This window comes from Vipera berus, assembly GCF_964194415.1.
Source record: "Vipera berus genome assembly, chromosome: 1".
Taxonomy (NCBI): Eukaryota; Metazoa; Chordata; class Lepidosauria; order Squamata; family Viperidae; genus Vipera; species Vipera berus.
In genome coordinates this window covers 56,133,299-56,149,007 of record NC_138202.1, presented here as the reverse complement: position 1 = coordinate 56,149,007, position 15,709 = coordinate 56,133,299, and the positions used below count along the sequence as shown (strand labels likewise).

Genomic DNA, 15,709 nt, shown 5'->3' with positions numbered 1-15,709 from the left:
GCCTCCCAGTTGCGCCTGCGCGAGAGCACGTAACCCGGAAGTACTACTCCATCTCGCTTGCTGTTTTTCCCCCCCTCCCCTCCCGCAGCCGCTGGAAGTAAGAAATCTTTTGCATGCTGTGTTTGAGGGCAGTTTCCCCGCTGTTGCTGTTTCGTTTACTTTTTTCCGCGCGACCATGTCTCGAGGCTCCAGCGCCGGGTTTGACCGGCATATCACTATCTTTTCCCCTGAAGGGCGCCTATACCAAGTAGGTAAGTGAGCGGCAAAAACCGCCTCGTCATGATGCAGGACGGCGCTTCTCTCGTCATGATGCAGGACGGCGCTTCTCTCTCTCTCTCTCTCTCTCTCTCTCTCTCTCTCTGTCTCACTCACTCAAAAGAGAGGAAGAAAATGCACAGCTGCTCGTTTCTTTCTCAAAAGTGGTGCGCCGACAGAGACACGGCGGAGCAGGAGCGTCCAAAGAGACCGTACTGCAAATCACAATGGCTTTTAAGCCATTCACTTACTGCAGGGGTCTTCAAAGTTGGCCCTTTTATGACTTGTGGACTTCAACTCCCAGAATTCCTCAGCCAGCGTGCCTGGCTGAGGAATTTTGGGAGTTGAAGTCCACAAGTCATAAAAAGGCCAACTTTGAAGACCCCTGACTTACTGTATAAGGCGCTTTGATAGTTTCTTCAGAGTAAACGTGTGGGCTTGAAAAGATGGACCAGTTTTCGGCAGCGAAAACCTTTTTGTCACGGCTTGAAAGCGAAAGCGAAACAAAGTGATCCGGGAAAGTGAGGACGTATACTTAAGCGCTAGTAGATGGGGGGGAGAGGAAAATAAAAGCTGCCAAGTACTACTTTCCCTCCCCACCTGCGAAAGTTTACCGCTTTGTGCCTTTTTCTTCTCAGTGTTGACTTTGTGTCATTGCTCTGAATTATCAGGATTAAAGCTCAGATGGGTGCCTCTTCAGGTGCGTTGTACTACAGTTTACCTAATTCCCAGCTTTCTGCAATATTAGCTGCACGTTCTGGGAAGTGTAGTCCAGTAGTACATTCAGAGGTCCCCAGTTTGAAGAAAGTTGGTGAAGAAGTACTCGGCTTTCTTTCTGGCATTTACTTGTGAGCCCTTTAAAAATTCAGAATCGTTTGGCATGTGGAGGTATGCTTCTGTGAAGTTTTATGAGGCTTATGAGTTATTGACCCCACATATTAGATTCTACCCCAAATAGTCTGTGAGTCTGATTACATTTCTACTATATTTTGCATGCTGTATTTTTATACACCAAGCAAGAATTGTGCTAGAGTCATAATTCTGTATGAGACTAGGTTTAGCACCTGATAGTTCAAATGTGAATACAGAATATGAAAATTCTAAATAGCAACAGCACTTAGACTTATATACCGCTTCATAGTGATTTACAGCACACTCTAAGCGGTTTATAGAGTCAGCCTATTTCCCCCAACAGTCTGGGTCCTCATTTTACCAACCTTAGAAGGACGGAAGGCTGAGTCAACTTTGAGCCAGTCAGGATCGAACTCTTGGCAGTGAGCTGAATTAGCCTGCAATATTGCATTCTAACCGCTACACCATCACAGCTCGATTATAGCTATCTGGATGCTTTAAATAAAAAATACAATACCATCACTTTTAAATGACACAACACTCCTGGGCCATGCAAGCAAGTGGGAACCAGGCTGCGCAAGTGAGCAAAGCCACATCCATGCACATGCAGAATCCAGGCAGGTGTGAAATCACACCCTTCCCAGTCTGTCAAAAAAAATGCCCTCCAGGGAACCAGTCCTGGCACCCAAAAGGTTGGAGTCCACTGGTCTAAGACATGGTTTTTGTATCTGATGCTGTCGCTGTTACAAGTACTGATGGTAAAATCTGTGTTCAATGTATCACTAGAATATGCATTCAAGGCCATAAACCAAGGTGGACTGACATCAGTAGCTGTTCGTGGAAAGGACTGTGCAGTTGTTGTCACACAGAAAAAAGTACCTGTAAGTATTTCTTAGCAAAACCTATAGTATGAGTGTATGAATCATCCTTGACTACATGTATGGTTGACTTGTATCTTTGTTCCTTGATTTTTAATTCTTCTGTGCTTAGTCTTACTGTTGGAATTGTGTAGAGGGAAGGAAGATCCAGATTTTGAAGTTAGGGAGTATATTTTATTTGGAGAGTTGTAGATTTTCCATAATGTTTAGTTCAAAAGATAATTGAAAATTGTTATGATAAATTGTTATGATAAAATGAAATTATGATTATGTCACTGGAATCAAGAATATTTTAAGAAGAATTTTTTCTAAGTAAATGCTCCTGTTCTCAACCATCAAATGTCCTACGTATGACATGAATTAGATATTTTTCCTTGTTGATGTAAAAAAAACTTTCTTCCATGTTAATGATGTATACCTCACTACCTCTGTGAGGGAGATGGGCAGTTAAAAAAATCTGATAAAATAACAAACATCTTAAAATTGTGTTTTATCATTTAGGACAAGCTACTGGATTCGAGCACAGTAACTCACTTATTCAGAATAACTGAAAATATAGGATGTGTAATGACCGGAATGACAGGTACAACGTAAGATAGTAAATAGGATGTACAGAAGTGAGGTATCTCACTTTATTTTTGTTTTAAGTAATGCTTTAATATTGCATAATCAAGATGATGGTCTAAGTCCCCTAATCTTTTGGGCATCAGGGACCGGTTCTGTGGAGAGAGGTTTTTCAGTGGACCTGAGGGTGCATGGTTTTGTGTGCTGTCTGCATTTTATGGATGGGGCTTTGCTTGTTTGTGCACCCTAGTTGCTGGCATGCCGCAGCCCAGTATTGGTCCATGGACCGGGGGTTGGGGACCCCTGGTTTAAAGGCAATGGAACACATTTTTAGAAATGGCATTAGGCTTTTAGATAATGGTACTAATTTTTAATCTCATCCACGCTTTTTAAAGTGCCTGGGAAGGGGAGAGAGTAGAATAATATTTCAGATTTGGAGGGATATGTTTTAGGCTACAGTAATCCTCAACCTATGGGCATTTGTTCAGCAACCATTTGAAATTATGATAATGCTGAACAAATAGTTGTTATAACCGGTCCTCAGAGTTCCAGCCATCCTGGCAACCCTGTGATCACACGATCTTGATATGAGCACTTGGTAATCAGTTCATACTTAAGACCAGCTGCAGTACCCCACATAACATATTTGCCATTTGCAATCTTCCCTGAAGCTTCCCTAGAAAAATCAAAGGGGAAGCCAGCAGGGAAGGTTGTAAATTGGTGGTGTAAATCTCCTCTACCTGCGCATCTTCCCCAGCCCCTCTGTGCTCATGCTGCAGCCAATCATGCTGCACCCTTCTTGGCCCTTGTAGTGCCTCACTAACATGCCTACATATCTGTCATGTGCCCTCTACAGTCCATCCTTGCACACACCCGACTTTTCCCTCCTGCATACTTCCTTGCACCCTCCCTCACATCCTCCTTGACCCACACTGGTTCTTATACGTTTCCTCTCACCGTTACTGACCCATACCACACTCCTTTCACACCTTCTCCAACCCTGCGTTGCACCTCTTCACATCCTTACTCACTTTCCCTGACCTCCCTGTCTTTTAAGTTAAGTGAATTTGTTGTTAAGTGGATTTGGCTTCCCATTGACTTGGCTGTCAGAAGATTGCAAAAGCTGAGCCTGGGACACTGCAACTATAAAAATACATGCCAAGGGTCTGAATTTTGATCATCTGACTGTGGGAATGCTGCAGTGGCCATAAGTGTGAAAACAGATTAATCACTTTTTTCAGTGCCGTTGCAACTTTGAATGGTCATTAAACGAATGGTTGTAAGTTGAGGGCCACTTGTATATTCTTAGGAGTATAAGAATAAAAAAAGCCTTTCGTTGGGATTTAAGTATTTTTTTTTCCTTGCGGTTATACTATTATAAGGCATATGAGAATGATTTTGGATCTTTTATTTCAACAGCGGACAGTAGATCCCAGGTGCAACGAGCCCGCTATGAGGCTGCTAACTGGAAGTACAAATATGGTTATGAGATTCCAGTGGATATGCTATGTAAAAGAATTGCAGATATTTCTCAGGTCTATACACAGAATGCTGAAATGAGACCTCTTGGTTGCTGTAAGTATAAATATAAATTGAAAATAACAATAAACTCTTGGAAGCTGATATGTAATGAAGCTAGGAAATCTCATCACAACTCATCTCCACAAAATATTTTGGCATATATAAAATTCATTTTTATATATTTTTTTATGGAACCATCTTCCGGTCGAGCTCCGGATGGCGCCTGACCTCCGCTCCTTCCGGCGCGATCTCAAAACCTACCTTTTCAAACAAGCTGGCCTGGCCTGATGGGATGGGGTTGGGTTTTATTAATGTGTTTTAACTTACTTTTAATGTGTTTTAACTTATTCGTGGGCATTTTGTTTAATCGTTTTTAATTTTTGTATCTTGTTTTTTATATGTATTGCCCTGTTTGCCGCCCTGAGTCCTTCGGGAGAAGGGCGGTATACAAATTTAATAAATAAATAAATTTTTAATATTAGAATAAAGGCTGGTATTCTGTTATCAATCATTCTGTTGAACGCACAGGGTTGCAATCTGCTGCCTTTCTTTTTTTTCCCATTACCCTTTCTATGTAGTTTAATTAGTATGGCCTGTGCTTTGAGATTATAGACGTTATTGTCAAAAATGTCTGGAAGACGTCAGATTGTGTACTTCTAACCTATCCCATATAATTCAGCAGCCATATTAATTGGATATTGCACAATCTTACTTATTTTCATTCTCTTGATTTATTTCATAACTGCAGCAATGTATGTCATCAATTTAATTTTCTAGAGAAGCTTACTTGACAGATGAATGTTAATGCTGCTTTCTTTTTTTTTATTTAAAAAGTTTTACAATACATTTTGACTTTAATTCCCCCCTCCCCCACCCCTATCCCTCTCCCCCACTCCCTCCTCCCCCCCACCCCCGACTTCCCAGAGCTAAATACAGGGCATAAAATCAAAAAACAAACATAAACACCCCTATGTTATCAACAATAAACTATAAATTCTATCTCTAGCTCATATAAAATGAGTACAAACAATATTAATATTACAAATAAAGTAGAAAAGAAAAAGAGGAAAACAGAAAAAGATCTTTACTCAAAATAAATTTTTCTTAATCCCAGTCCTTATTCATATTAATTTCAAAAAAAAAAGGAAAGAAAAAAAAACTTTCACCTGCTATTTGCATTCTCCCACCTTTCTCTAATTTCCAAACAAATTCTCAGTTACGCACCAAAAGCGCTTATCTCTGTTAATCTTAATAATCTCCAATCAAACTAAACTATAGTTTGCGACGCGACGTCGAAAGACAGCCGTTTTCGGGCTGCCCGCTCCGCAGCTGTGTTTTTCCATTGTAAACAGCGCCGATCAGCTGTTTAGATGGATTTGAAGCCCCCTCCTCGGGAGAAGAGGAGGGGGTGAGGCCCCAGGTAGGGGTTGAGCTCTCCGGGGCTGCCTGAGCTGAGAGCTTGGGCGGCTGAAGGATGAGCCCCCCCGAAGCCTGGGTTGCTCCGAGCTGCGCAGCGCCTCTGCTCTGGGATTCTTGGAGCAGAGCCAGGCGTTAGCAACCACCCCTGCCAAAAGGAAATACTTTTGATGCAGGCAGAGCGGTACAGGAGGTCAAGGTGAAGTGGACTCTTTATTTTTACTCTCTAGCTCAATGGATTTTATAGCTTTAAAGTGAAAGTGCGTAATAAGTGAAAGTGGGGGAAGATGGCGGCTAAAACTTCTAAAGCTCTTCGGAATGCGGGGTCTTCCCTGGTGCAAGAGACCTCACTGCAAGCTTTGCTTCCTCCTGCATCTCCCCCGGTATTGACGCTTAAGGATTTACAAGACGCTCTTGGAAAGCATGCACAACTGATGTCTGATATGATGGATGAAAAGTTGAAAAAGCTGGAGGAGAAATTGGAGGAGAAAATGGAGAAATTGGAGAAGAAGATGGAAGAGAAGCTGAGAGCAATGAGGGTGGACATCTTGTCTAAGGTTGAATCCGTAGCTGAATGTGTGCTACAGCTGGATATAAAAGTGGAGGATCTCAGTCAAAAGAACTCTATATTAGAAGCAAAGGTATTAGAAAATGAAAATATAAGGGATAAAATGGACGAAGAATTGAGCCTTGTTCAGTATAATCAGATGCAGTATGCTATTAGAATTAGGGGTTTAAAGGAGAATGGTAAAGAAGATTTAAAGCAGCTGATTTCTGAGGCTCTGGAAGGGGTACTGGGCCAGTCAGCATCTGAAATTGAGGGAAATATGGACAAAGTTTTTCGTGTAAATTCATGGATTGCAAGACAGAGGAAGCTACCCAGAGATGTGGTGGTCTATTTTACAAAGAGAGTAATTAGAGATGAAGTCATTCAAGCTGCTTATGATACTAATTTGGTAGTGGCTGAGCAAGAAGTTTTGGTTTTAAAAGAGATCCCTCCGAAGATCCTAAGGAGAAGGAAAGATTTTGCATTTCTAGTACAGGAACTTAAGAAACGTGATATTAAGTTCAGATGGGAGATTCCAGTTGGGTCGGTGGCGACGCACGAAGGTAAAAGACATCGTTTGGTTACTGTGGCTCAGGCACGTGATTTTTATAGTAATGTGTTAAAAGCAACCCCCCTATCATTTTTGGAAGCTGCAAAAGGATACGGTGTGGGAAAGTTTCAAGATGTTGCAGATAGACAGACAGAGGACAATGGTGTTGGAGGGGATCAAGCTACAGTTTCATCGGTTGCTGCAGGAGGCCAGAAGATGACACGTGCCGCCCTAAGAAGAGCGAGACGAGAGCAAGAGCAAGACCAGCAGAAAGTTATGGAATCTTCAAAGTGTGCTTACAGTGAAGATGTAGGAGGAGAGCGGTCTAAAGAAGTTTTGGGGGTCATGACAGAGGTGCTCCAAAAGTTTTGGGGCGTTAAGATTGCTGATTAAATTTTTAGATTAGAATGTCAATGGAGTAAAATTATTATACTGTAGAGGAGAAAGAAAGTTTTTTTTTCTTTTTTTAAATATTTTACACAATTTAAGATTGATGTTATTTGCTTGCTAGAAAAGTATATTAGGGTTATGGACTAAGGATGATTTGGAACTGTGAGACATTTGGCGTGATACATGCAAGAACTATTTTTGATTATGTTAATGCTGCTTTCAAATGAATATGCTTCTTTCTGGCATACTGCATCCCAACCATAAAAAAATAAAGAGTGAATTCTCATACAAAAGCTTTATATTGCTAAGCACATTGGTTTGTGCTTAAATTGTAAGCCGCCCTGAGTCTTCGGAGAAGGGCGGGATATAAATGGGATTAAAATAAAAAATAAAAAAATAGACTTGTTCCATTTTAAAATGTTTCCATTGATTCATCTGAATGCTTTTTTCAAGTTTACTTTTTGTTATACCACTCATCTTGGGATGGATCCCTGATTATACAGTACTAACCAAATAAAAAAATATGCATCAAATGAGATTAATGTTTACTGTTCTTCAGAATAACAGGCTTGGCTTTTTAATGTATTTTACCCTAAAATGCTGACTTATATAAATTTTAATGCAATGAGTTCATTTAATTGAATTTTAGTTGTATTTGGATGGCAACATGGGGAATTGTATTTGTTCAGTGTTAATCTAAGAGACAGTAGAATGATTTTATCATATGAGCTAGTGAAACAATTTTTTAAATGCATTTTCTTATGTCAAGGATGCGGAGTCTACTGATGATAGATGTGTCTGCAGTAGGATTTATCAGCTGTCATTTTCTTAGTTTTGCCTGGATACAGTATTTTCTAAAGTTCCTGATTGTGCAACATTTAGTCAGAAACGGTTATTTAAAATAGTTATATATAAATATTTATTTAAAATACTGCATATTTTATGGGATACCTAAACTTTCTAGTCATGGGTGTTAAATGATACATTAAAAAGCATGGAATGAAATCTTAGGTAAGTTTCTTGATTATTTACTAAAATTCTATTCTGTACACAAGTTGATTCTTAAGCTCTGTGTATTGTTGAACAAAGAATTTTAAAATGAGAATTAGACTCCAGGAATTAGAATTCTGTCACCTGAATTATAAGCAACTATAGAAGTGAAGCAATCTTCAAATTTATTGGAAGTTCCATTAATACCAGGAATTTGCTTTAAAATGGAAACAGGATATATGTATGATGTCAAGTTGGGCTTTTCAAGTGACTCTGAGGCATTGTTTACCTTAAAAGTCCTTTATTAGCTTGACATATGACATGTTAACCAAAAGTTTTTTATTTTTATTTATTTATATCCAACATTTATTATTTTTATAAATAAATCAGGATAGCAAACAAATCTCCTTCCTCTTCCTATTTTCCCCATAACAACAACGCCATGAGTGAGTGACTGGCCCAGAGTTACCCAGCTGGCTTTCACGCCTAAGTATATAGCACTAGAGCTCATGATTTCCCAGTTCCTAGCCTGATGCTTTAACCGCTAGACCAAACTGGCTTTACTGTCTGTCTGGCAAACTTTTGCTTACATTTTTCCAAATCCACAGAACTGATTTTACACATGCAGATGTTTAAAAAGGAAATATATTTTTGATACCATTTTAATATGAGCTGTAGTTCTACTCTTAATTAGGATGTTGAAGTCTGACAGAAAGGAAAAAAATTAAATAATGCCTTTACAGTATATATCTACTAAGAGTTGAAGAAGATGCAACCACTGCCAACAGAATTATAAGGAAACCGAAACAATGCTGGTCATTTTTTTTCTCTTAAAGGAAGGAAAGGAAGGGAGCATGTATTGTTGGGCAGGAAAAGGGTGAGCTTGGCATTTGCAAAGAAGGTTCTTGATTATCAAGAGTATTTTTGGTTGCTAGGCTTTTAATCTTCCTTCCAATTCTCAAACTAGGAACAGCAACAATCGTACATCTGTTCTAATAATTTTAACCTGCCCACACTTTCAATTTGGGAAGAAAACAGTGAGCCACACCAGAATTGCCATACTGAACAAAGGCTGAAGTTTATTCATGCATGTTATATATAAAGGGAGTATAAAAAAAATCTTGATTAGAACCAATTTCTTTGAAAAAATAAAACTATTCTTTGTTTATACATTTTATATTTTGTTAGCTGCTGTTAACTGTTCAGAGTCACAATGTTGATATGGCATGCCATATGTAGTTAAATAAAATAAGCATCCAAATTATTATTTCCTTAAAGGCATGATTATGATTGGCATTGATGAAGAAAACAACCCTCAGGTGTACAAGTGTGATCCAGCCGGATATTACTGTGGGTTTAAGGCCACAGCTGCAGGAGTCAAACAAACAGAATCAACTAGCTTTCTTGAAAAGAAAGTGAAGAAAAAATTGGACTGGACATTTGAACAGACAGTGGAGGTAAGTCCATAGGACAGGTGGCCTAGGCTTAATGGGTTGCAATCTCAAATGGAAGAAAGGGTTTGTGATGGAAGCCCTGTTTGCTTCAGTGTGGTCACTATAACTATATAAGATGTTTTCTTCTCTAAGTGGTATGTTTAGAGTAAAATTTGCTTGTGTGATTTATTCTTATCAGTATTTTCTATTCTAAAAACCCTGAAATGCATCCCAACTGGCATTTCATCTTTCTGCAGCATGTTGCTAAACCCAGTTGAATACACAGGCAGATGAATAACACTTTTTATTTCTTGTGAGAAATACCGTTGTCTTCCTTGGCAGAGCTTTCCTTTAAATCAGTTATTGCAATGTCAGTGATGAATTAATATTAGAATACAGTTACTCCTCACTTAATGATCATTTGTTCAGTGACCATTTTAAGTTAAATGGCACTGAATGAATAAGTTATGGCTGTTGCAGTGCTCCCAAAGTTGCATGATCAAAATGCCTGCCCACGATCACTACCACAGTGTGTGCTTCATTTCCCTCCTACCCACCTATCCCCCAGCTTTGCCCTCTTGGCTTCCCTTATGCAGCCTCCCCAAAGCTTCCCTATTATAAATAAATAATGGGTGGTTAAATACGATATATAAATAAACACGTGTTGTTAGACATGCATTTGGCATCTAACTTACTAGTATGGCAGCTGTTAAACCATACAGGGGCACACAGTATTCTGCTCCGGAGTAGACCAACCCTGGTGCTGATGACCTGGAAGTGGTAGCTGAAGCTCCCCATTTAGTTCCACATAATTTCTGGAATATGTTGTCCTTGGTGTTGATTTTTGCCGCCGTATTCTCTAGGTCTACCTTGTAGGAGAGAATCTGGTCCAATGTTACTCCAAGTTACTTTGGATGGAGATTATAGGAAAGCAAGTTGTTGTTTAACAGACCTTTGGGGCTTCATATGCTAGTTTGTTGTTAAGGTGGAAGCACGTAGGTACTGTTTTGCTGGTGCTAAGAGCGAGCCTTCAGTTAGCGAAGAATTTTCCCAAGATTTTAAGATCATTAAACAGGTGGTTGTCTGCCGCCTCCATGTGTTTTTCTTGTGCTGCTATGGAAAGCACTGGAAATCTTCCCTTTCAAGAAATCATCGTAAAACAATTAAAAAATTAGAGTGGGTAGATAAATTTGTAAAGACGTTAGAAGAAAAGATTGCGGGATAATGGTTCATTGCACAGAATCAATGCTTGTCCAAAAAAAGTGAAAATGTCTGAACGCTGAAATGTTTTGTTATTTAAAACTGAGAGCCAGGTACGGTAGTGGAATCATAAAAATAAACTGGGAATGAGCTCCGTAAGTGTATGTGGTAAAACAAGAACTGATAGGATTGAATGAATAGATAATAAATGATAAAAGAGAGTGATCAGTTCAAGGAGAGTAAATGGGTTGTGAAGGCTGAGAAAGTTGTAGTTGAGATTCTCTAAAAGAAAGGTGGAAGTTTAAAAATAAAATGTGAGCTACAAAGCAATGTAGGACAGAGTAAAAGTGTATCTTTTTTTAAAAAATGAGTGGCTTGACTTAATTTTTTAAATTCACTTTCACTTTTAACAAGAGATTCCTTTAACCTTTCCTCATTTCCAGCCATCCGTACAGTAGAACTAGTATATTTAAAGTGATTGTTTCCCCTAATAAATCAATTTTGCCTTTTTCTTTGTTTTTTACATTTCAGGATACTTGCTTGCTTTTTCATTAAGAGTATAATGAATTTCAATCCAGACTTCTTTGTGTGTTTTATTTATCAAATCAAAACTGTTACGTTTATTATTTGTCTTCATCATTTAATCATATGGAATATTGCTGAGATTTTGTCTTGTTGGTCTGATGATGTTATTTGTTTTCTTTAAATTGCGATTTTGCAGGGTTTGATTTGCAGGGTGAGCTGAAGTCAGCACCAGGCCTTGTTTTTGCTGAGCTTTTCTTTCCTTTTTTGCTTGCTGAGTTATATTCCGGTGGTTTGAATGTTGTTCATTTGGAGATGTCCGCATCCAGTCCATTATTTTTTCAGATTGTTGGAAGAAAACTTTTATGCTAATAAGCATATTTCATTCTATTTTATTCCATTTATTTTACATAGATGGAATGAAATTTGACTTATATTTTCTTGGCAGAACACTTGTAAGTCTGTCTCTAGATTTTTATTTTTTTAGACCAAGGCCAATTTTTTAAATTATGGGTAGTCCACAGCCAACAATATCAACTGGGACTGAAATTGCTATCACTAAGTGATGCAGTTGTAAAGCATAATGTCACATGATCATGCCGCTTAGCAGCAGCAATTGTAATCCCAACAACTGTGGGGGTTGTTAACGACCTTGTTTGACCCTGACTTAAAACTTCCTACCAGCTTTTTCACTGACTGCTTGTAGGAAGCCAGCAGGGAAGGTTGCAAACACAATTCTCAGACTATGGGACTCTGTGAAGTCATGAGCCAAGCACCCAAATCACAATCATGTGACCCCGTAGGGATGTTGCTATGGTGGGAACTCTGAGGAATGGTTAGGACTACCTCTCCTTCAATGCTATTATAGGTTGGAATGGTCACTGAATGAGTGGTCATTCAATGGTAACACCCTGTGTTCTAGCTGTTTGTCTTATATTAACTTTATTATTATAGTTTTATAATAAGCACATCTTTTTTTGGTATTGTGTCAACAGAGTGTTGCAAGTTACCACAAATTTTATTTTATTTGATATAATTAAATAATTAGGTCAGGTCTGCCTCCTCAGACTATTTTTTTAAAATAATTAAAACGATAACCTAGTCCTCATAGCAATAGTATTAAATGTGCCTTGTAACTATTAGGGCATAGGGAATTATAATACAGGAGATGTATTGATTTTTGAAGACCCTTTTTAAACAATAGCAAGAATTGTGGCAACTATAAACCTGTCACTTTTTCATAAGTGCTGATAATTTACGTACTATTTAGCTATACTTAGGATCAAGAGAAGGAATGTTTATTGCTTGCATTAGATTGTTGTTTTGATCCAGGCATTTAACTAAATTTATGCTGTAGAACTAGCTGTATTTTTAGCAATGCTTAGGATAAATGAATATTCAAGTTAGTTCAAAGTAGTAAATTTAATTACATATAAGGTATGTATACTTCTCTCCCCCTTGATTATAGTACAGGTGATCCTTGATTTACAACAGTTCATTTAGCAACCATTCAAAGTTACAGTAGCAGTGAAAAAAGTGACTTACAATCATTTTTCACACCATTGCAACATCCCCACGGTGACATGATCAAAATTCAGATGCTTGGCAACCGTTTCATATTTATGATGGTTGCAGTGTCCCGGAGTCATGTGATCAACTTTTGTGACTCTGACAAAGTCAATGGGGAAAGCAGATTCACTTAACAACCATGTTACTAACTGAAGAACTGCAGTAATTCACTTAACAGTGGTAAGAAAAGTCATAAAATGGGGCAAAATTCACTTAACAAATGTTTCGCTTAGCAACATAAATTTTGGGCTCAATTGTGGTCATATGTTGAGGACCACCTGGAGATACTTCAGAACAGTAGTAATTTTACTAAAATAATTTTAAATGTTCTGGAAAGCTTTGATGGTTTGAACGCTATTAGGAATTACACTGCTATTTACACTCCTATTATCTTTACAAATAATTTCTAACTATAAGAAATTAATTTATAGGCTCAATTGTTTTCCTTTTCAAATCTGCTAGAAATTTGCATTTGAAATACCTATAGATAGGCTTTGTCTATGAAGGGACAAAGATTAACAAGTGTCTAAAATAAAAACCAGATTTGTACATTAACCAGTACTAAAAATATTTCTGATCAAATTTGTTTTATGTTTTACTTGTAGACCGCAGTTACCTGTCTTTCTACTGTTTTATCCATTGACTTCAAACCATCTGAAATAGAAGTAGGGGTTGTTACAGTTGATAATCCAAAATTCAGGTACTGTAAAATTGATTTTTTCCCTTGTTGAGTAGGTTGATTGTGGCTATCTTAATTTTTATAAAAATTACATAGGTATGCTCTCTATTACCTGTACCCTGGCACTAGTGTGTGGTCAGTTTATTATGTAACATTTGGTGTCTACACTTAAAATATGTCTGATGTGAGTGCATGTCACTACACTGTCAAGTAAAAATTATAGACCTTTGGAATCTAAAGGGAATTGCACAGCAGCAATTAATATCACAGCATTTGCATTGGCAAGGAAAATATAAGACTTCTTTGTTAACATAATGCTGGAGATACTAGGTACAGGTTAGCATAGTATCAACTTTAATAGTTTACTGTTGATAATTATATCAACAGTAATACTTTACATGCTTTGTCTGTAGACCCTAGCATAGACTGAACCCAGATATTCCAGCATATGGAACTCAATTAAATGCACATAGATTCATTTATAATGTTTACTTTATCAAATTAATTTGCAGTTGGTTTAATTGTGCTGAGAATCCCTGAAGGTATTTGCTTATCCCGCCAGATTGGGTAGGACAGACATGCTTCATGTCCCTTCCCTTAAATGTTGCCATTATACAAGACCTAAGAAGTTATATTTCTTTGCTTTTATTGATTATATATTGTGTTTTATTCAGAGATCGTCCAGAATTTAGTTTTAAAATGAGTAGCTATACAAATGTTTTAAATAAATAATGGGATTATTGGAGGTGAATAAAAATGTCCATTGTTTTTTCCTTCTTTGTAGGATTCTTACAGAAGCAGAAATTGATACGCACCTTGTCGCTCTAGCAGAGAGAGATTAACTGTGTTTAAAATTGCTCATTCTGTGATTGCAGGGCAGAATGTCTGGTGAATTCAAATGGGTGGTTCTGAATTATGGGATGAAAACAGAATGCTCTGTATCTGATGTACTTCTTCACCTTGAATAAATAAAGTGAGGTTTTGGAATGGTTTGTTCTCTTATAGTTTGATATTAATTGCACTCATTTCACATGCTAGTAAAGTTATGCTTAAAATCCTACAAGTTAGACTCCAGCAGTATGTGGCTCGAGAACTACCAGAAGTACAGGCAGAATTTCGAAGAGGCAGAGGAACTAGAGATCAAATTGCCAACGTATGCTGGATCATGGAGAAAGCTAGGGAGTTCCAGAAAAACATCTACTTCTGCTTAATTGACTATGCTAAAGTATTTGATTGTGTGGATCACAACAAACACTGGCAAGTTCTTAAAGAGATGGGAGTACCAGACCATCTCATTTGTCTCTTGGGAAACCTATATGTGGGTCAAGAAGCAACAGTGAGAACTGGACACGGAACCACTGATTGGTTCAAAATTGGGAAAGGAGTCCGGCAAGGCTGTATATTGTCACCCTGCCTATTTAAATAATATGCAGAGCACATCATGAGAAAGGCAGGGCTAGATGAATCGAAAGTTGGAATTAAGATTGCCGGGAGAAATATCAACAACCTGAGATATGCAGATGATAACACTCTAATGGCAGAAAATGAAGAGGAACTAAAGAGCCTCTTGTGGGTGAAGAAGGAGAGTGCAAAAGTTGGGTTGAAACTAAACATTAAGAAAACCAAGATCATGGCATCTGGCCTTCTCAATTCCTGGCAAATAGATGGGGAATAAATGGAGGTAGTGACAGATTTTATTTTCCTGGGCTTCAAGATCACCGCAGACAGGGACTGCAGCCAAGAAATTAAAAGACGCTCCTGGGGAGGAAAGCTATGGCAAATCTTGATAGCACACTAAAAAGCAGAGACATCACCCTGTCAACAAAAGTGTGTATAGTCAAGGCTATGGTCTTCCTAGTTGCAATGTATGGCTGTGAAAGGTGGACCATAAGAAACGCTGAGCACCAAAGAATTGAGGTCTTTGAGCTATGGTGCTGGAGAAGACTCCTGCAAGTCCCTTGGACTGCAAGGCGTTCAAACCGATCAGTCCTAGAGGAGATCAACCCCGACTGCTCTTTAGAATGCCAGATACTGAAGTTGAAACTCAAATACTTTTACCACCTAATGAGAAGGAAGGACTCACTGGAGAAGAGCCTAATGCTGGGAAAGGTTGAGGGCAAGAGAAGAAGGGGATGACAGAATGAGGTGTCTGGATGGAGTCACTGAAGCAGCAGGCATGAATCTAAATGGACTCCAGAAGACGGTAGAGGACAGGAAGGCCTGGAGGAACGTTGTCCGTGGGATCGTGATGGGTCAGACATGACTTTGCAGCTAACAACAACATAGTTTGATATTAAAGTTATATATCAGTGATGCTATAACTCAATATATAACTTTTATTGT

At 38.4% G+C, this 15,709-nt stretch overlaps 1 protein-coding gene across 2 annotated transcripts; it reads left to right on the top strand.

The window, feature by feature from the left end:
- The first annotated feature begins 26 nt into the window (after positions 1–26).
- PSMA6 (proteasome 20S subunit alpha 6) lies at positions 27–14,376 on the top strand. 2 transcript variants are annotated; one of them, XM_081315360.1, is made up of 7 exons: positions 27–251; positions 1,894–1,988; positions 2,487–2,568; positions 3,969–4,124; positions 9,242–9,420; positions 13,293–13,387; positions 14,151–14,376. In XM_081315360.1, the coding sequence occupies exons 1-7, from the start codon at positions 176–178 to the stop codon at positions 14,206–14,208; spliced, it is 741 nt and encodes a 246-aa protein (XP_081171486.1). In that variant the 5' UTR covers positions 27–175; the 3' UTR covers positions 14,209–14,376. The 2 variants fall into 2 exon arrangements, with proteins under 2 accessions (XP_081171486.1, XP_081171487.1); XM_081315361.1 differs by lacking the exon at positions 27–251 and adding an exon at positions 925–955.
- Positions 14,377–15,709: the final 1,333 nt, after the last annotated feature.